The sequence below is a fragment of the Halichondria panicea genome, chromosome 1, assembly GCF_963675165.1.
Source record: "Halichondria panicea chromosome 1, odHalPani1.1, whole genome shotgun sequence".
Classification (NCBI taxonomy): Eukaryota; Metazoa; Porifera; class Demospongiae; order Suberitida; family Halichondriidae; genus Halichondria; species Halichondria panicea.
The window spans coordinates 16,759,025-16,779,052 of NC_087377.1; the positions used below are offsets into that span (position 1 = coordinate 16,759,025).

A 20,028-nucleotide genomic window follows, 5' to 3' on the forward strand; every position below is an offset into this window, starting at 1 on the left:
CCACATTCCCAGGTATGTTATAGGGATTGCGTGCATGCATGTTTATAATTAGCCCGTTCCCAGGCCGAGTTTTCATATCAAATTGGCATCGCACTACTATATAATTATGGCAATGAGTTGTTTCCACCGGTACAACTTTAATTTGCCGGTTTTAAATTTCCAAAATAGTTATATTTAATTGGTATATCGTTGATGCATATAATTATTAGTTATAATTATTGTATACTCATGTATGCATGCTGACCCAAATCCAAATATGTATGTGCAGGTTTCTCACTCCTCCCGTTAATAGCTGCATTAATGACAGCTGTCGTATAAGTGGGCATGCAGACTCACTCAACAGTTGTCACCGTATATTCTCTATCTGGTCCTGAAATTGGTGTCAAGCATGCACTAAAATGTCGAAATTGCAACTACATATATCACTATTCAGCGTATGGTCGGAAAACAAGTACCGGTGAAAAGTTGTACAATCAACCTAGAGATTTGGTTGAGGTTTCGGATGTGATCTATTGCGAGAGGGAATTGTACGAACTTTTATGCAGCTTGAGGTATATAAGTTATATATGTGTATATTATAACCACACACAGCTTACATTGCTGGGTATCTTTTTCAGGATTCAGCGAATCATACACAGAATTCTCAATGAAATCGTGTAAGCAACAAAATGTATATGCAAGCTTGGATGAAAAACAGAAAAGGTATATTTATACTATACTTTATAGTCTTGTCTGCTGCATGCATGCATGATCTGCTGCCTGCATGCTGTGTATTTTTATTTACAAAATGCATATTATGATGTTTTCATATACTGCATGTTCTGTCATTGAATTTATATAATTATAGGTTCACCTCATGAATTGACACGCAAAGCAGTGTCACAAATGTTCTACAATGGAGAGCTTGAGGATGAAGCAAGAAATGGGCACCTCCGTCCTGATGAAATGATAGTCCACTTGAACAGTGACAAGCTGGAATACATGCAATACATTGTCGAAAAGCAATGCAGCAGTATGTACCAGCATGTCCCTAGAAAAGGGTGCATTGAACGAGGTATGCATGCATAAGAAAATGTTGTTCAATTGACCAGTTGCATAATTATAACAGGTTGTGGCAAGTGTTGGTCCATTGATGGCAACTGGAAACTTTGTTTCCCTCACTGCATGTTTCCTGTCTTGTGTAAAGTCCCTAGTATGCCACTGCTGAACTTTCCAAGTGTATAATAATAATATGCGTTAAGCAGCCCAGAGCAAACAGTGGTTTCTGCATTCAACATCACTCGAAAGCGGAATCGCTCAGCTATCCAACAGATGTAAGAGGCTTCCTTGGTTACTGCATGTGGAGCGAAGAAATCAGCTGGACAGGTATATATAGATTGAAGTCCTATAATTATTATATAATTATATACATGCATGCATGGATATATACATGCATGCATGGATGTATATATGCACGTGCTCTATTTATTATGCCCGTGCTCTATTTATTATGCATTGACATGCATATATATAATACTCTTTTTAACTCCATATTTGCAGGAGTACAAGACTTTGCTCGAGAGTTCCCTTCTGTTGCTGTAAGCATCTCTATAGTTGTGAAGAAGAGTGTGATTCAGTGCAAAAAATATCTAGGGGAGCGAAAAAAGATTCAGCTGTGGAGTAGAGGACATGTATTTCTTGTGCGCCCCTGCGGACATATTGAGTTTTGGAGAACAATCTATCGGTAAGTTCATGCTGCATTGCATATAATTATATAATTATACGCATGCTGTTGTGCATGATGTTATAAATGCATGCAGGTCTGAATCACCCTCTCAAGTATATTCTTGATTGTGATTGTCTGGCTCTATCAGACTCTGAAGGACGTACCTCCAGACAAATGGGGAGAGATTATACTTCACTGAAGTTGCTTATGACAATATGTGCCAGCTTGATAGTCTCCGTGCAGCAAAACAGCCCCTTGCACTGCCAAAACCATATGACCTAATGTGGCAGAAAATCACCAAGGTATGTATATTATTATTATAATCATGACATCATTACATATATACATGCATGCATGCAGGTTATTGATGATTTGCACATTAAAAATCATGTACGAACAGACTGTCACAGACAACATACCATCGTCCCAAGGTTCAAGAATTGAACCCTCTATACTTAACCTCATGACAGCAGAGCAAACATTTGCTTGGATTTCCAGATACAAGCGTATTCTGTGTAGCATGAACAAACTTCATCATCAGTTTTTCTTACACAGAATTGTATACAGGAGAAACAGATATACTGAGTGGTGCATTGACACTGGTAGAAAGGTTCTTCTCCCTGTGAACGTTTCTAAGTAGATATAATTAATTATTGCACACGGTAATTATGCCGGATATAATAATAAATGCAAGCAGTGATAATTGATGATGTTGACACCACAGTAAAAAATGCGTGCATGACTGAAAGGATGCATGCATGCATGGTATAGCTATATTATATACATATCTAATTATGTGTATGACTATAATTATATAAATGAGAGTGCATGCATGCATGCATACATGTGTGCAATTTACCGAGTGCATATATGATGTATCACAACATCCATGCACTTTATAATTCATTATTATAAGTCACATTATTTTGAACACTATAATTATATAGCATGCATGCATGTATATTAAATAGCTATATATAATTATAATTATAGTCTCCACATGCATGCAGTCAGGTATTATAGTTCAGAGGGTCCTCCACAGCTTCTATATATATATACATGCCGTCATGCATGCATGTTCTCTCTGCATGCAGTGACTGCATGCAGTGACTGCATGCATGGGAAAGAAATTATTAACATAATAATTCAGCATAATAATAATTATTATAATTATGCAACAGAACGTATACGTATACAGTGCAACATGCAGATGCAACGGTGCAACAGATGCAACGGTGCAACGATACAACAGATGCAACGGTGCAACAGATGCAACGGTGCAACAGATGCAACGGTGCAACAGATGCAACGGTGCAACGATACAACAGATGCAACGGTGCAACAGATGCAACAGATGCAACAGATGCAACGGTGCAACAGATGCAACAGATGCAACAGATGCAACGATGCAACGGTGCAACAGATACAGCAGGTGCAACGGTGCAACAGATGCAACAGGTGCAACAGATGCAACAGATGCAGCAGATGCAACGATGCAACGGTGCAACAGATGCAACGGTGCAACAGATACAGCAGGTGCAACGGTGCAACAGATGCAACAGATGCAACAGATGTAATGGTGCAACAGATGCAACAGTGCAACAGATACAGCAGGTGCAACAGATGCAACAGATGCAACGGTGCAATAGATACAGCAGGTGCAACGGTGCAACAGATCCAACGGTGCAACAGATGCAACGGTGCAACAGATGCAGCGGTGCAACAGATGCTATAATCCACTACAAGCCTTCCCTTAATTGTCAGAAAAGAGCTGCATATAAAGCTTAATCCGAAATGATATAAAAGTTTAATTAAACTGCGTTGTCCTATAAATTATTATAATCAATAGAACTGTTAGCTTAAGAAGAACAGCTACAGCTGCAAGGCCGGGCAGACAATGTGCCACCAGGTGGCAGTATAGATTTGCATTAATTAGGAGGGTGTGTGGCAATCAAAAATCGTTTTGCGCACAAGGAAATTTGGGATTTCTGTAGCAGCAATTTTTATCAATTGAACTTACAAAGTGGTAAATATAAAGTCCCCGTTCCGTTTACGTAGTACGTGCATAATACACTGATACAGCGCAAATTAAATACTAAAAAGGACGCTCAAGATAAGAGCTTTTTTCTGTTGTTAAAATTACTTTGGTCACCCATGCAGCTATAGTTATCATGACATTTTGCAGCTTGCTAGCTTTGTATTATAGCTACATGTAAGATAGCTATAGCAATTATGCTAAGATTAAAATAGTGCGGTGAATGGTGCGTTATATTTCTCAGTTGTTAGATCTATGTAGAACTATAGGCTTATAGCTAAGCAAAATTTAGCTGGATATTATGTTACTAGAGGATTGTCGCTTTGTATTAAAAAACACAGCACACCGCATTTGTAAAGTGCAATGGTATATAGCAACGGTACAGTAAAATACGCTTTTAATACAGTACTTATCAAAATGGAAACACTTTAAACGTACTATGCAAACGGAATGGGATATTGACCGCTGTATATGTATATAGACAGATAACTAAGTCAGATAAGTATGGTATACTGTTGCAATTGTTTTTTTGGGTGAAGCCACTATACCTAAAACATTGTGGCAATACAGCAGCATAATAATACATACCTCCAATTGTGTCGATACTTTACAGTGGTCTGGTCATACAAGGGTGTCCAGTATAATGCTCTCTCCAACACGTGTCACTTTCAACATCATCCTGCAATATGGTTTTTCACATCAATTCTTACAACAATAATTAATTATAATTATAGTACCTTCAAAAAAGTACGACCACCATTTTGAAAGAACTTTAGACGTGAGAGGGAATTAGGCGTATTTTTGCGTATTTTTGCGAATGGCGTGGTTTCCCTCTGGGCAGTTGGCGTCTCACAACTATAATGTATATACACGTGAAAAGCAGTAGATCTAGTATGTACAATAATTATAAATCGAAACATAGCATCAAATATGTACAGCATATAGCTAAGTAACTAGTCTAGCTACGATACTCGAGGTGACTAGGATTGTCTCTTTGTTTGTTTTTTTGCAAAATGTATACTTGCAACGTGCAACGGTAAATTGCAACGCTTTTAATACAGTGTAAACGTACTGGCGTACTACATAAACGGAACTTATATTGACCACTTACTGCATCTATGCAATAATAGTGCAACGTACGCTATGACAAGTACAGTTGAAAACAGCAGTGGTTCTTGGTCAGACATGCATGCAATGAAACTAAACTTTATGTGTTACGAATAGCTATAGCGCTCCGGACATTCACCGGGACCAGAGTAGTCTCACAGTAAAGAACTGTGAGTTTAAAATCCTGTATGACACCCAGGATTTTAAAGTAGAGGGGGGAAATATAAGGCATTCTTTTAAAAAAAGTCAACTGCATGCTATTTCAATACCCTGGTTAGTATACAGGCTATGGATACTCAGTCATACAACATTACTAATACCTGAATGCAAATTTTAGGGGGGGGGGGGTTGGAGCCAGAGGGGATACTCCCCCTGTGTACTGTATGACACCCTGGTACAATTGGCACAATAATTATTATACAATAGCTGTGCAATTGCATTGTACAGATACTCCCCTGTGTACTGTATGACACCTGGTACAATACAATAGCTGTGCAATTACATTGTACAGATGCTCCCCTGTGTACTGTATGACACCCTGGTACAATAATTATTATACAATAGCTGTGCAATTACATTGTACAGCATTGTTCAGCATGTTGAGGGAACTTACCTAGTTCCACAGTTTTGTCAAACAGCTCTCAAACCATGTCTAAACTCAATTTCTTTTCTTCTTTGCAAGAACAGCAAATAAAACAAAGTCTTTGTTGCTATGCAGCTGCAGCTGCACATCTGTTGTACTGCATGCCCTTATTGGTCTTCAGATGTACAACATGCATGCATACCCATGCAGTCTGAGCACAGTGATGCTGTTATATAGGATGCATGTTCACGTAACATAGCACACCTTCTTGTGTACACTAAAAAGGTCTAACTTCCGCCCACACTCCATCTTCGCATGTCCTTTTATTAATATAAACAGCACAAAAAAAAGACAGAGACAACTCTAGACACAGTTCCATCTCTTCTCTCTTCTAGACGCCAGTATCTGCAGCGTATAAGATCGGCATGACCGACGAATGGCTTGACACAAAATTGTTGGAGTTCCAACTGAAATCTGCAAAACAGCCCCACCCCACTTCTGGTGCTGCAAAACAGCCCCGCCCCACTTACTACTGCAAAGAAACAGCCCCACCCCACTACTCAATGAATACATGTATTAGCTGCTGGTTTACGCTCGGCCTCATAACCAAGGGCTCAAGAAAGCTCGCTTCTACACTGCTACAAAACAGCTCATGCCCCCAGCAAAAAGAGCCACTTCTAGTGCTACGGTGAAGCAGAATTGACATGCATCACAAGGTCGAGGACTAGGTCGATCTAGGAACACAGAATCTTCCACAAAATGAATCTTGGACAATTTTAAAACCTGCATGGTTGCAAGAAGAAACTCCAGCAGTGCTGAACATTCATTCCTGCATGGCTGGACATACTTTGATACTTGTTATTTCTCATGTGTATTAATTTAATTTTAATTTAATTGTCTGTCTAATTGCCAGAGGGGCGTTTTGTGGTTAGTGCATTATGACTTTGCGGTCAGTGCATTATGACTTTCAGCAGTGCATTATGCTGCATATTGCACTTGGCAACAACGTAGCAACAGGATATAAAACCATAATTATTCTACAGAGAAGATGTCTGACTATCTCACAATAGCAGATCTAAAGAGATTGTATCTCGTCACGTTTGATGCTCGAATTAAGTGGCGAAACATCTTGCTTATTCTTGACGTACCCTCGGATACCATCCACAGCATTGGGAAAGAATGGAGCAACAATCCTGATGACTGCTATCGTGAGGGTTTGATTAAATGGCTTAATGAAGGAGGGAAGAGCTGGAAAGAGATGGTGGAGGCTTTGTCAAGTCCCATCGTGAGTGAAGTTCACATAGCCAGGACCATCAAAAGAGATCATCTACAGTCTACTGATGCAAGCAATCCTACTGATGTGAAGTCAGAGGGTAAGCACTAGTTCAGCACAGGAATCATACAGTCATAATGCTTAGTTCGTTAGCTGCTATAGTATTCACCCCCCCCACACGCACACACACACACACACACACATATACACACACACATATACACACACACAATGTTCTACAGTTGACAAAAACCGCCAGAAGATCAACGATGATTTGACTATTTTCTTAGACGAACCTCTAGGTAAAGGTGCATTTGGAGCAGTCTTCAAAGACAGCTACAGGGGCGAGATATGTGCAGTCAAAGTACTGCTTCACAATACTATGGAGATGCAGGCAAGTATTCCAATCGGCAAAAACGAAGAAGCTAGCAATGCAATTGATCGTGAGAGTGATTTTCTCAAGTCGTTCCAGCACCCAAACGTTGTTCAGTTTTTGTCGACTGCCAAGCACCCCAAATCAGGGAGTACAATCCTCGTTGTTGAGCTGATGGATTGCAATCTGAAATCCTATTTCTCCGGCCTTGATGAAGAGTCCCTCACTAGCAAATATGAAATTAGCCTCTCCAAAGACATGGCTTGTGGTCTGGCCTACATTCACAGCAAGCAGATTATCCATCGTGACCTCTGTGGTGATAACGTCTTGCTGAAGCTTACACGACCAGTGCCTGTCGCAAAGATATCCGACTTTGGCATGTCACGGCTATACGATCCCTCCAAGCTTAGCCACACCCTCACAGCCATTGGTCACCGTATGGGGTATCTACCTCTCGAGGCTATTCGATTGGACAAGGATAATTACGATAATAGCTTGGATGTGTTCTCTCTTGGGGCGATTATGATGCAGATTGTTTGCAAGCTGAAGACGATCAAATCTGTGGAAGATCGATCATTCCATGTTGCCCAGATACCTCACACACACAGGTTGAGGAAGCTTATCGACAGTTGTTTGCAAGAAGACATGAGGAGGAGACCATCTGCCAGGGACATCTGTGAGTCAATGATAAGTATATTATGTGTTTTACGTTTCAGCTAACTGTAACCCTAACGAAAAAATCATATCCGTCTATTAATGTTGGTATCGATTTTAGATACTTACCTGACAACAAGCTCGGACCCAGTGGAGGCAACAAAGAAGGAGTCAAAGGACCCTCATCCAGTCAAGAAGGTGCGTACATGTAGTGTGATAATGAGATTCCCACAGCAACAATAGTATTGTACCTTAACATGCATGGATGCTGTCTAAGTCGTAACTATACATCCGTTTGAGTGTGCCTATAATCATGTACTTCCTTTAGTGAAGATTGTCTCGTTCTGTTGTAGAATTTTCTCTAATGTTATTCACGTCTGTGTTTGATTTCCACCAACGTTCCCCTGTACAGGCACACAGTGAACAAATTGAGCACAAAGATGCTGAGCTGGTCAGGAGAGACGCCATCATTCAACAGCAGAGACAGGTGAGACAAAATGCACCATTATATTATTGCAGAGCTATAGTAGAAGCTTTGATCTCTTATAATCGTACTGTACATTCTATTAGACTGGTGGGCGTGGCCTCTTAAGCTAATTAGAGAAAGTGATTTAGTTTGCATGCAATTATTGCTACAAGTAACACTCGCTTGTTAGTAGACACTATCCTAATTACACTCATTCATTATTCAGGGTCCCCCTCCCAGAGAGTTGAGACCTCCACTCACTCTAAAATGGAGAATAGGAAAAGACATGCCAATCAAGATGGGTACCACGGTACAGAGTGTTGTTATCGGTGAGACCGGTGTATGTTGGTGGAGGTAGTGCAGACAATGATCGTGACATGTGTACAGTGATGAAGCTCGAGCAAGATCAATGGACCAAACTACCAGAGTACACTGCCAGGTTCTTTGCTATGACATCACTCGCTAATCGACTAGTGCTGGTGGGAGGACGTGATCCAAGAAACAAAAAACGCATCAATCAACTTGCAGTGTTTGAGTCAGAGGAATGGCCTCACCCGTACCCACCAATGAACATTGCTCGCCATTCCTCAACAGCTGTCTCCTTCAACAACTACATCATTGTAGCTGGTGGGCGTGATGATAAAGAACGTACCCTCTCCTCTGTGGAGTTGTTGGACGTGGCATCAAGAAGATGGCACATTGCTCAGTCACTACCTAACCCACGATTAGATCTGAAATCAACTCTCATACGAAACATCCTCTACCTAATGGGAGGGGTGGATCACACTAAGAGGGCAACCAAGACAGTGCACCACGTCGACCTCAATGAACTCATTGCAAAGGCCCTTTCCAACCTGGACACACCCACTCTCTGGCAGACCTTACAGGAAGTACCACTCGTGTGTTCAGCTCCTCTCAGTATTGGGAGGTCACTATTAGCCGTTGGTGGAGCGAACGACAGTTACAAGCCAAGTTCATCGATCCACCTCTACCAGCCTGACACCAGGAAGTGGGTGAAAGTAGGAGACCTGCTTACTGCACGATCCTGTTGCACATGCTCAGTACTTCCTAGTGGAGAGGTCATTGTAGCCGGAGGACAGGCAAATTCATTTATTTATGCTCAAACTGTTTTCTTCTCTATAAGTGCTAATTAGTTATTTTGTTAATTGCTTCTCTTTAATTGTGCGATGAGTTTATAACGATATTGATATATTATTTTTATCGTGTTGAGTTGCAACAGAATTTTATCGCATATAATTATAGTTATTATGATGACATGAAGTGGTACATACATAATTACATTGCCATGCAGAAAATAGTACAAAAACAGACAAAATAATATTTAACAGTCTCATAACAAGTTCAGGTCCTTGGTTGGGGTCTTGCCCGAGGGTAGGGTGGACGCTTTCTCCCAGAATACAAAGTCTATCTCCTCTTCCGAGTCAGACAGTGAGGGATGGGGCTCGGGAACTGAGGGGTTAAAGAGTCACATGGTCATAGTCACACTGAGTGGCCAGTTTATGTGAGGCCCCTCTCTTTCTTAGCAGCATAGTAGGCTTATCTTTTCCGGCCCCCAGTTATCCTAATGGAACTGAGGGGTTAAAGAGTCACACGGTCATAGTCACACTGAGTGGCCTTCTTAGCAGCATAGTACGCCTAAAGGTGTGTGTGTGTGTGTGGGGGGGGGTCGTACATGATTGTACATTGCACACCTCAAATAGGACACACTATAGCTGACCTTGAATGACTTTAAGGGACTCTACAAAGTATGACACAAATGCATTTTCCAGCTAATGTACTCTGTACCTCTACCTCCATTCTCAGTGCCTCTTCTTGTCTCCTCAACACTTGGCCGGGATGAAAATGGCCGCATAACTGGGGGCCGAAAAAGATGAGGGGCGGAAAAATCAAACAATAGTACAGAAGACAAATCGATCAGTCAATCTACAATTAGAACTAGAGCACTGAAGTGCTACCCTCGGCAGTGTCCTGTAGCCAGGATAAACAACACATGGACACATTCAAACTGGTAGTGTGATGAAGGGTCTGGTACACGTACTGTACAATGTCATGTACAAATATTGTGAGCTAGTGTTCTCAATTGACACACGTTTCCCTGTACACACCTAAACTGCATACATTGAAGCATACCTTGTAAACAAGTGCATGTACATACAGACTAGTAAGCATGCTAGCTTCCCATTATTTGCACTGTACATTCAATAGTACACAGTCAACTCATTGCACTGCATAACTACACATTATACACATGCACGTACCTTGTTCTTGATAAAGGTTCATCATCAGCACAGTTTCATGGTCAGCGCATGCGCAAGCAGTCTACACTACCAGGCCAACTTTCGAGGAAGTGCGGCTTGAGATGGAGGCTAGGCTGCACATAATTATAATGGGCGTAGCTATGTTCACAACATTTTTTTTCTAAATTTATATATGTTCGGGTTCAATAACACAAATATCATGTATAAAAACTATGTATACATAATAATACTGACAATGTAGCTATGTAGCTAGTGAAGGGGAGATTCTGGCCAGAAGAGAGTTTAGAAGTTGCTGGTTAGGTTGCTTCTGACCAGAGGAGGCAGCTCCATCGATTCCGAACTGGATAATCTGTGCTCGAAGAAATGCGTTCTCTTTCTCTAGGACTAGGATTTGGTTCAAAGCTTTGGTTGATTTCTCTGCGATTTTGGCACTGGCTGTGAGTTGTTAGTTTGAAACACGAGCTCTTTCAAGTAGTCCACTGTCTGGTCCAGTACCGTTCCCTTGCTGTACACATACTGCAGTCAGGGAAACATGACGTGAGGGTGAGACATGTACGTGGATATAACAAAAAAACATGCTTAGTTGCTGTTAAAAAAATAGCAATTTTATTTTATGTGTAACTAACTACATGTGTTATATATGATGAACTCTGCTGGATTCTAGTAACTAACATAACACTGTGCTCTGCACTAAATGCATGCTTAGCAATAATAGTAATTTTACCTTTAAAAAAAAACCAGGTTAGTGATATTTCGATGGTTTTTCCAATAGTACTTTAGTACACACACTCACAGACACGCACACTCACCCCGACAATGGAACCAGTAGTTGCGTCTTTCTTCTGACAAGCAGGCACTATCTGAGCCAGTATCTTGATGAGCTCGTTGATCCTGTCCCGACGCCAACAACGCTCAACTGGGCGTGGGAAGAACAACAACAACTGGTAATTATCGTGTTTAGGGCATGTACAATGAAGCTGAGCCAATTGGCAAAATGAATGAACCTTGACCTCACACACACACAGGTACACCAGTATAAAAACCAAGGCATAATTAATAATTAAGATGGACAATAATGCGTTTACAGCATTAGATAGCCTCTACACAACAAATAAGTTATTAGTTTTGAAAGTGGCAGATTTGATGTTAAAGCTTCGTAACTGTACTTTGTGGGAAATGCTTCTATTTGATTATGACCACGTACGTACATGTACATCTGTTGTACACTATAACTTTCAGTATTGAATTTGTATCACCTTCATTGTGTGTAGCCTTCCTCTGAGCTTCCCTGTTGGTGGCCATATCCCCAGACCTGCAAACCAACCACCATAATAACAACACTCCTCACAGTTACCGTATTACTAGAATGTTTACGAGCATAATTATGCGAATTTTTAAACAATAAAATTGCAAAACCTAATTTTGGGTAAATACACACGATCCTTGCCAGAACGCAATAGTTAGATCGCAAAGGGTTGCCAATTTGGCTGATTCGCAAAGGTTTTTCACCAACAGCAAAGTATTCTAGTAATACGGTATGCAGGGTTCTGCCTAGGAATTTTGAGAGGTGCTTAAAAATGATGGGGGACACAAATTTGAACAAGCATGTGTTGTAAGCCATGTAAGTATATACAGTATACATCAATAAAAAGTTCCCGTTTCGTTTCTAAAAACGCACATATAAACGGTAGCGTTAAACTGGATGCACAACGCGACCAATTTCTCATTATAAATTAAAATGGTGACGTCATCATGAAAAATTGAAATTACTTACACAATCAGGGTTCTATCTAGTGGGGGGGGGCAGGGGGGAAGCTTTCCCCCCAAACTACCCAACTTCCCCCCCAAACCTTCCACCTTATTTGCGTCTCTGGCCATCTAGAATAAAAAATTTTCCGAGGAAGGACCCCTGGACCCCCCTTTCAGCCTACGGTTCGTGCTTCCCCCCACAAAATATTTCTTCTAGATAGAACCCTGACAATGATACTGTATGATTTGTAGTACAATGAGCTAGCTAGCTAGTTATTATAAAGTACGCAGTCAGACATACTGGAGAAGAGACGATGGTCTTCAAAAACGGTCATTCCAGGTCACAAATAACTTGCATGGAGGGCAACTTAGTCTTGGGGCTGATGCGAGACCGAGAACAACTGGGGAAACGGTCCACTGTTGCAAAATAGCATCTATAAGCTAACTAAGAAGATTAAAGCGCTAGACAATCAGCTATACTGTAGTACACAAGCTAGCTAGCTAGCTACTGCTACACTGTACGCACGATCACAAGTTAACGAATCTGCTTACCCAGCAATTTTTCTGCACATGCGTGAAAACGGTAGCGTTTTGCATAATACAATGCGTTCAACTATGCGGTGTTTTATGCGTTTAAACCGGAATTGTGCGTTTTACGCAAACGGAACGGGAACTTTTTATTGATGGGTACTGTAGCTGAAATAATTATATATGTACATTGTTGTACTTGCATCAGTACAGTATGGTGCTATACTAAGATTTCTTCATCACAGGCCGGGTCATAATCAGTACTTGGAAGTGTTAACTGCACCCAGTTGCTCACTCTCTAGCTTGTCTTTTCCTTAGCAGGTGGTCCAACTCCCTGTTTTAAGGCAGAGTATAGCTAGCTAGCTAGCTGCAGTACTCCTCGAACTCAACAAAGCCATGCTGCAGCTTCAATTAATTCAATTAATTGTTCTGGTCATGCAGTAGAGTTCAATTAATAGTTAGCTCTATATAAGGCACATCAAGACAGTAAAACTGGTCAGCAAAGACTAGCAGCTAAACTGGACTAGCCAGTACTTGTAGAATGTAAAGCAGTGGTCGGAAAGGCTAAGTGGTGGTCGGAAAATATCTAGTGGTGGTCGCAGCTTACCTAAACGACCACTGTAGGCAGAACCCTGTGTATGTAGCAAGAGAATGATGCTTTCCCTAACATACTGTCATACATGTTATGCAGAGGTAGGCAATCACATGAACTGTGTACTCACAACTGCATTTGAACGATGGGGTCGGCCGTGTGATAATCCATAGTTGATGTCCCGCTCATCTTGGGTGCTATAGGTCGACCCATTGCATGCAGTATCTCAGCACTACTGGATGGTGGGATCATCACATACAGAGGACCTGAACACACACACAACAACATATAAAAACTGACTAGAACAATTTTTCAACACCACTTCCAAGAAACCTCAAACATTAGCAATAATACTCATGGTTCTACATGTAATTAGTATGTACTAGCACTTGGATAACTTATTGAGGCCTATATATAACTTTTGGATTTGCCCCAAAAATGTATCGTCACACTGATAAATTTGGCCTCCATTACTCACCATTTTGTCCAGACTCTGAACCAGATGAGGTGCTCCTAGTGATGAGGAACTGAGATGAGGGGGTGGTCTGTCCACCTTGCTGCATCTGGATAAGGGCGTGGCCTATAGCGTTGAGGGTAGAGCCATCCTCAGAGGTCATGTCAGAGGGCAAACCATCATCGCTAGTTAGCGTGTGGACCTCCTGTGTGAGTGGGCGGGAACAACAAGCGTGTGTGTGTGTGTGTGTGTGTGTGTGTGTGTGTGTGTGTTCGTTATTTGGGAGGTAGTTACCATCATGCAAATTCTAACCATGTAATACGAAAGCGAAAATAATACGAAAACGAAACGTCCTAGGATACACCTTTAAAAAAGCGTTTTAAGTGCTAAGTTTTTATATGTTACTTGGTGTGAACTGTGTGTGTGTGTGTTACCTGGGTTCATGCACAAGGCCAAAGTTAGGGCCCAAGTCACTGGCCTGTAGCTGCTCCACACTCTCCCCATCATCACTCTGACTTATCTCTATCTCAAACTGTGAACTGGGTACCACCTCTTCAGTAGCGATAGTAACCGTCTCCACGTCGGTCGGCTCTGTTCCTACGTGTAGTATCTCTGTATTAAAACAGTTTTTAAGTGTTTGCTTTTATGTTACTTGGTGTGAACTCTGTGTGGGTACATACCTGGGTATCATGCACAAGACCAAAGTTAGGGTCCACATTATAAACTACACATTATACACAAGTACCGTACTTGTTCAATTTAAGGCGACCCTCCAAATATGCGACACCCTCGATCTTAGGCAATTTTCTGACCTTAAAAGTAGCAACTGCTGTGTGTGACAATTATTTTTTATGTTGCGTCCTAAATAGAGGTCAAACCATAGCCTCGATTCCAGGCCGCTAGAAACAATGTAATTTTAAGGGGCCTGTTATCGAGGATAGTAGAGTAACCTCCAATTAGATGCGACCCTCTAAATATGCGACACCAGGACTTCAACATAATTGTTCAGTCTCCAAAGAAATGACCTCTGTGGCTTCCTAATATTTACGCTTTAACTCGAATAAGTACCTTGGAGGTTTCTCGGTAGCCCCTGTCCATGGACCCATGTCTTCAGACTGTCCCTCACTGCTTATAGGCTGCTCACCAGACTGGAGGTGGGCTGCATGTAAGGGCTGGGCAGTTTGTAGTCTCTGATGACAGACCCTTTTCCATACTGCTGAGGTCTGTTAGCGTCTGAGTGGCCAGTTTACGTGAGACCCCTCTCTTAGCAGCATAGTAGGCCTAAAGCTGTGTGTGTGTGTGTGTGCGGGTCGTACATGATTGTACATTGCACACCCTCCAATACATTACAGGGAAACACACATCATGTGCTGAATAGGACACACTATAGCTGACCTTGAATGACTTTAAGGGACTCTACAAAGTATGACACAAATGCATTTTCCAGCTAATGTACTCTGTACCTCTACCTCCATTCTCAGTGCCTCTTCTTGTCTCCTCAACACTTGGCCGGGCTGAAAAATGGCCGCATAACTGGGGGCAAAGGTCAGGGGTGGAAAAATTAAACAATAGTACTGTATGGGAGCCGAATCAATCAGTCGATCTACAATTAGAACTAGAGCACTGAAGTGCTAACCCTGCTGATACAGCTGTTTGCATACATACAAGAGTACAATAATTATCTACTCTTGATACATATCATTCACTGCTTACCACAAAACCACCATGCAATGTTGCTATGCAAACAAATAGTATTGGGTACATCACATTCACATGACCAAGAGTTTATGATAGAGAGTCTATGATAGAGAGAGAGTATCGAACGTAGGCATGTAACTGTGCATCAGATGTATGCGGAGAGTAACGTGACTTCCTGTATCTGTCACAAGCTTGGAATTTGCACACTGACCAATCCAGTGTGGGTGATGTAATCTATCAAGAAAGTAGATTACATCACCCACACTTGGATGGGTTGATAGATTACATCACCCACGCTTGGATGGGTTGATAGATTACATCAAGAAAGTAGATTACATCACCCACACTTGGATGGGTTGATAGATTACATCAAGAAAGTAGATTACATCACCCACACTTGGATGGGTTGATAGATTACATCACCCACGCTTGGATTGGTCAGTGTGCAAATTCCAAGCTTGTGACAGATACAGGAAGTCACGTTACTCTCCGCATACATCTGATACACAGTATGCCTACGTTCGATACTCTCTCCTCTATCATAAACTCTTGACATGACTAAATAAAAAGTGAGCAATGGTGCATGCCTTCTAGAACTAGACTATGGAGACTCATAGAACCGGGAGGATTTGAAGTAGAGAATGGTCTAATGCTGAGACTTGTACTGTACGAACAATTGTTACGCTAAAGAACCTACTAACTCGCTCACTGCCGTATACCGGTTTTGAACATCAGGTCCGAACATAATTATTCCTCTACTAGATAAGCTATAGGCTTTCACTCCCTTCACTTCCAAACAATATTTGGTGATCTGTCAGTGTTTAAGGTTATGGGCAACAGTTGCACCCACGCATACAAATTTCGCTATGAATATAATTACAAAACCTGCAAAGCCCACAAAGACACTCGTGCGATAGTGGTCCAATAGTTCTGCGTCAGTTTTTGCACCTCTGACAGCATGCTTAGCTCTGAAATATTGATTTTCTAATTATCAGAATGTCAGGGCAGGGCCAGAAACAAAAAATCCAAGTACACTCATAATTAGAGAAGAGTTATTCTTGTTTTAGTCTGCTTTCTTTCTGCTCTACTGAGTAATCCACGGTATGTTCTCAAGTACTGAGCTCTCTATGGAATGAAAAAGAAGGATCTGGTTATTTCTGGCCCTCCAGTATAGGTTGATACCTTGCCATGGATACTGCAAGCCCCTGGTTCTGAGCCTTCTCCTGTCCATAAACTGTTGCGAAAAATTTATTTTTATGCAATCATGTATATGTTAGACCAGCACCTACAATAAGCTGGAATAGTGTCCATATTTTCTTTTCTAGGTTATTTGTGCTGTTGAGATATGTGTATAAAGTTTGGTACTGCAAAACTTTCTTTGTTCTCTGGATATAATTATAATAAACATGTACCTAATTAAATATTCATAAACATTGTTTCCCATAACCTTAAGGTACTTCGTACTAACAGTTTCTTCAGCCTGAAACTTCTTCAAACCTCACCATAATTTATATGTGAGTTTCCACACACCAAGAGTAGATAAAAGCATCTACTCTTGATACCTTATAGTGGGTACTACCTTATAGTGGGTACTTTTGAGGGTCTACTCAAAAAGTACAGCTATACAAATTCTAGAAGCCCTTATTGCTCAGGACTACATGTTGTTTGCATAGCAACATTGTATAGTGATTTGTGTTACAACCTCACTTGAAATATCAGTTTAAAAACAAAAAAAGAAATGTACCACTAATTGACCTCTGGTATGTGTACATATAGTAATGGTCAGAGCTGCATGCTCACAGTTTCAAATTGTGATTGGTTGTGCAAGACCTACATCTATTTTTAGAGCGTTGTATTGATGTGTTTAGCCTTCTTTCGAGTGAATCCTAGGCGTTTAAGTAGACAGCATAATGTGGCAGCAGCTTTAGATCTACTTTAGATCTGACGCAATTGGGTCTGAATTTTAGGTAGTCGGCTTTTCACAAATCATCATCGTGAGACAGTGCTCCCTTGGGCTGGCTTTATAAGCAGCGACACATCTCCAGTGCATTGAAATCTATCAACAACCCTCAGGCCAAACATGTAGTAGCTTCAGCAACAAACAATCTATCTGCTGCTTCCCGATGGTACAGCAATTGACAAGCTTTTGCCATACCATTCTCCACCTCAGATACAAATAATTATAGGATTTTGAACAGCCAGGTTCCCCCATTATTACTTGCAATCATTCATTTACTGTGAGCATGCAGCTCTGACCATTACTATATGTACACATACCTGAGGTCAATTAGTGGTACATTTCTTTTTTTGTTTTTAAAATGTACATTTCAAGTGAGGTGAAAAAGGTTGTACTACAGTGGTTTGCAAGTCGCTTACAGTCTCAGTTGTAGGAGATTTGATACCTTGTGGTTTGTCTTAATGTAAACTATCCCACAACTTTGGAATGCAAAATTAATAGATTAATAGGCACATATCCATCCAATTGCCAAGTATGTTACTGTTAGGTTTTAAAGCGGCTGTGTGTAGCTCCTCCATGTACATTGTTGGCTTATTCGCAAATATTGCAATATCGATAAATCAGAGAGTAAATATTTGAGGTCCATGGCGTTGCTTAGCTGCTTGTCAGTACCTGTTGTATTGTACAGAGCAATGTACCTATTTATGACCTCTTTGACATGAAAAGAATATTTGTATGCTATTTCATATGTTTAATTGATATGCCACATATCAAATCAATCCAAACAGCTCTCCATGCACCTAAGGTCCACAGAGTATTCAATATAGATTTCCTCAGATCAGTTGTAGCCAATGTTTACATAACTAAAACCTCACATGCAACAATCTCCTACTACTGAGACAAGCAACTATAGTAATTTTAAGGTTGGTAAACAGTTTGCTCAATGAATATTCATGATTTTCTTATAATGATTTTTGTGAAACTATAAGTGCCATGATAAAAGTTTGAAGCACATACATGATAAATATATTGGTGTATCTATCTGTATGACAAGTATCAATCTTCAAAACATCTTTCAGTGGAAGCTCTGAGCGATCATCAAGTTACTGGAAACAACACAAACTAGTAGTCATTTTATGCTTCCAAAAATACTTTTAGCTTCGTGTTCTTGTTATTATAGGATACTTCTTACCATTTTGGAGGGCTACACGAAGTGTTTTTTCGTTCCAGGCCAGGAAACTCTCACAAAACACAAATGGCTGACAGAGCCAAGGAAAACAGCCTCTTCAGTAGCCTTTTTTAAAATATCTCTTCGTGTGGCCCTGCATATAGCTTAGTTCAGACTGCACCTAAAAGTGTCTATTCGAGCCATGAAATGACTACTGCGTTTCAGCTGGACTTCCAGCTCATTCTAGCTGGAAAGATCTAGCTCATGAATAATTAATGAGCAAACGGTTACCGTAACCTTAAGATTTTCCTCTGTTTTTAGGGTACTAATTTTTTATATTTGTCAAGATCGATGTACAAGTATGAGTTTTAAGGAAGTTTGCGGTTAGATACAGATACTTAGGTAGCTGGTTATTTTCAATTAAGTACAATTTGCAATTTGGGCCTGAAATAAATACTATTATTGATCTAAGCACACTATAATTATTGCAGCACTATTAAAGATGCTATTAAATACGATAAAATCGGAGGTTTGCAACACAAGATGACTACACAAGTCAACAAAGCTCTCAGAAAGAGACCTACAATGTGTGTAGTTGTCTGACATGCTAGCACTCACTTCTCCAGTATTAGTTTCTCATTGTATCTGATCCACTCCAGGTGCGTTGCTACCGCTGGTTGCTAGGTGGAGCTCCGCTAGTAAACTCTCATAGTTGGGGTCAAAGTCCACCTCACCTGTTTTGTACAAATCCTCAGGTCTAGAAGGGAGAAAACATGTGAACAGTACTTACTACGAATTATGGCCAAACAATAATAACGCTACACACACAAGCACGTCTTCAAACACTGCACATGTAACCAAGGCAATGGCTATAATAGTCTCAAGCAACTTCACCATAACATGACCCCTGGCTATAAGGTCAAATACTCGTGTCATTAGAGCCCTTGTCAGAGCTTGCTACATGATGGTAGTCTACTGGCGCACTCTTCAACATACTATTTAAAAGTTTCAAACAGCTTTAATTCTGAACAATCCAAACAAAATCAAATGCGTCCTATAGGAACAGTGAACATGACAATGTTGGCAGTAGGTATATCCTATCAGGCTATTAAATAACAACACTATCACTCACTCATCATCCTGAGTTTGTCATCAGACTCTGCATCTTTACGAGCAGCTTTGTCATGTAAGATCATCTGATTGACCAGGAACTTGCCCTCCCCACCTCCTCAGCAATGGTCTCTCTCTCCATGGTCCTGGCTATGTCACTATGGCCCACAGTAGGACTGGACAAAGCATCCACCAAATACAGATGTGGCAATTTAACTGGCTCCATGCTTAAAAATTAAAAGTGATTTGTTGTTTCTCCAGACGTGGGCTTGCTGATTCAGCATTGGATCGAGATAG

At 40.8% G+C, this 20,028-nt stretch overlaps 3 protein-coding genes and 1 long non-coding RNA gene across 8 annotated transcripts in view; 2 read left to right on the top strand and 2 right to left on the bottom strand.

Annotated features, from left to right (window-relative positions):
- The window catches only part of LOC135352234 (uncharacterized), a 61,240-nt gene extending 51,794 nt beyond the window's left edge, over positions 1 to 9,446 (top strand). The window contains exon 6 of the mRNA XM_064551402.1: positions 8,988 to 9,446. Within this exon, the coding sequence (XP_064407472.1) occupies positions 8,988 to 9,350 (363 nt within the window). The 3' untranslated portion in view covers positions 9,351 to 9,446. The remainder of the gene's footprint in view (positions 1 to 8,987) is intronic.
- Positions 1 to 14,142, bottom strand: part of LOC135352268 (upstream stimulatory factor 1-like) — a 61,606-nt gene extending 47,464 nt beyond the window's left edge. The window contains exons 1-4 of one of the 2 annotated variants that reach the window (XM_064551458.1): positions 13,823 to 14,142; positions 12,526 to 13,610; positions 11,732 to 11,787; positions 11,285 to 11,391 (exon numbers count right to left, since the gene is read on the bottom strand). In XM_064551458.1, the coding sequence (XP_064407528.1) occupies positions 11,285 to 11,391; positions 11,732 to 11,777 (153 nt within the window). In that variant the 5' untranslated portion in view covers positions 11,778 to 11,787; positions 12,526 to 13,610; positions 13,823 to 14,142. The other variant, XR_010399695.1, reaches the window with a different exon arrangement.
- Positions 7,071 to 8,994, top strand: LOC135352258 (probable serine/threonine-protein kinase kinX). Its single transcript, XM_064551442.1, has 4 exons — positions 7,071 to 7,752; positions 7,852 to 7,928; positions 8,143 to 8,217; positions 8,423 to 8,994. The coding sequence occupies exons 1-4, from the start codon at positions 7,086 to 7,088 to the stop codon at positions 8,552 to 8,554; spliced, it is 951 nt and encodes a 316-aa protein (XP_064407512.1). The 5' UTR covers positions 7,071 to 7,085; the 3' UTR covers positions 8,555 to 8,994.
- An 89-nt stretch (positions 14,143 to 14,231) lies between the features above and the next one.
- On the bottom strand, positions 14,232 to 20,006 carry LOC135352279 (uncharacterized). Of its 4 annotated transcripts, none has more exons than XR_010399713.1 (5): positions 19,754 to 20,006; positions 19,240 to 19,378; positions 15,268 to 15,331; positions 14,867 to 15,079; positions 14,232 to 14,410 (listed from the first exon to the last, which is right to left on the bottom strand). It is a non-coding gene; the product is annotated as an uncharacterized LOC135352279 (long non-coding RNA). The 4 variants fall into 4 exon arrangements; XR_010399711.1 differs by having other exon boundaries at positions 14,232 to 14,395; positions 15,262 to 15,331; XR_010399710.1 differs by having other exon boundaries at positions 15,262 to 15,331.
- Positions 20,007 to 20,028: the final 22 nt, after the last annotated feature.

Coding starts and splice junctions, on each gene's coding strand:
- LOC135352258 (XM_064551442.1), top strand. CDS start 7,086: ATGGAGATGCAGGCAAGTATTCCAATCGGCAAAAACGAAGAAGCTAGC. Junction 7,753..7,851: donor ACCATCTGCCAGGGACATCT/GTGAGTCAATGA, acceptor TATCGATTTTAG/ATACTTACCTGACAACAAGC. Junction 8,218..8,422: donor TCATTCAACAGCAGAGACAG/GTGAGACAAAAT, acceptor TTCATTATTCAG/GGTCCCCCTCCCAGAGAGTT.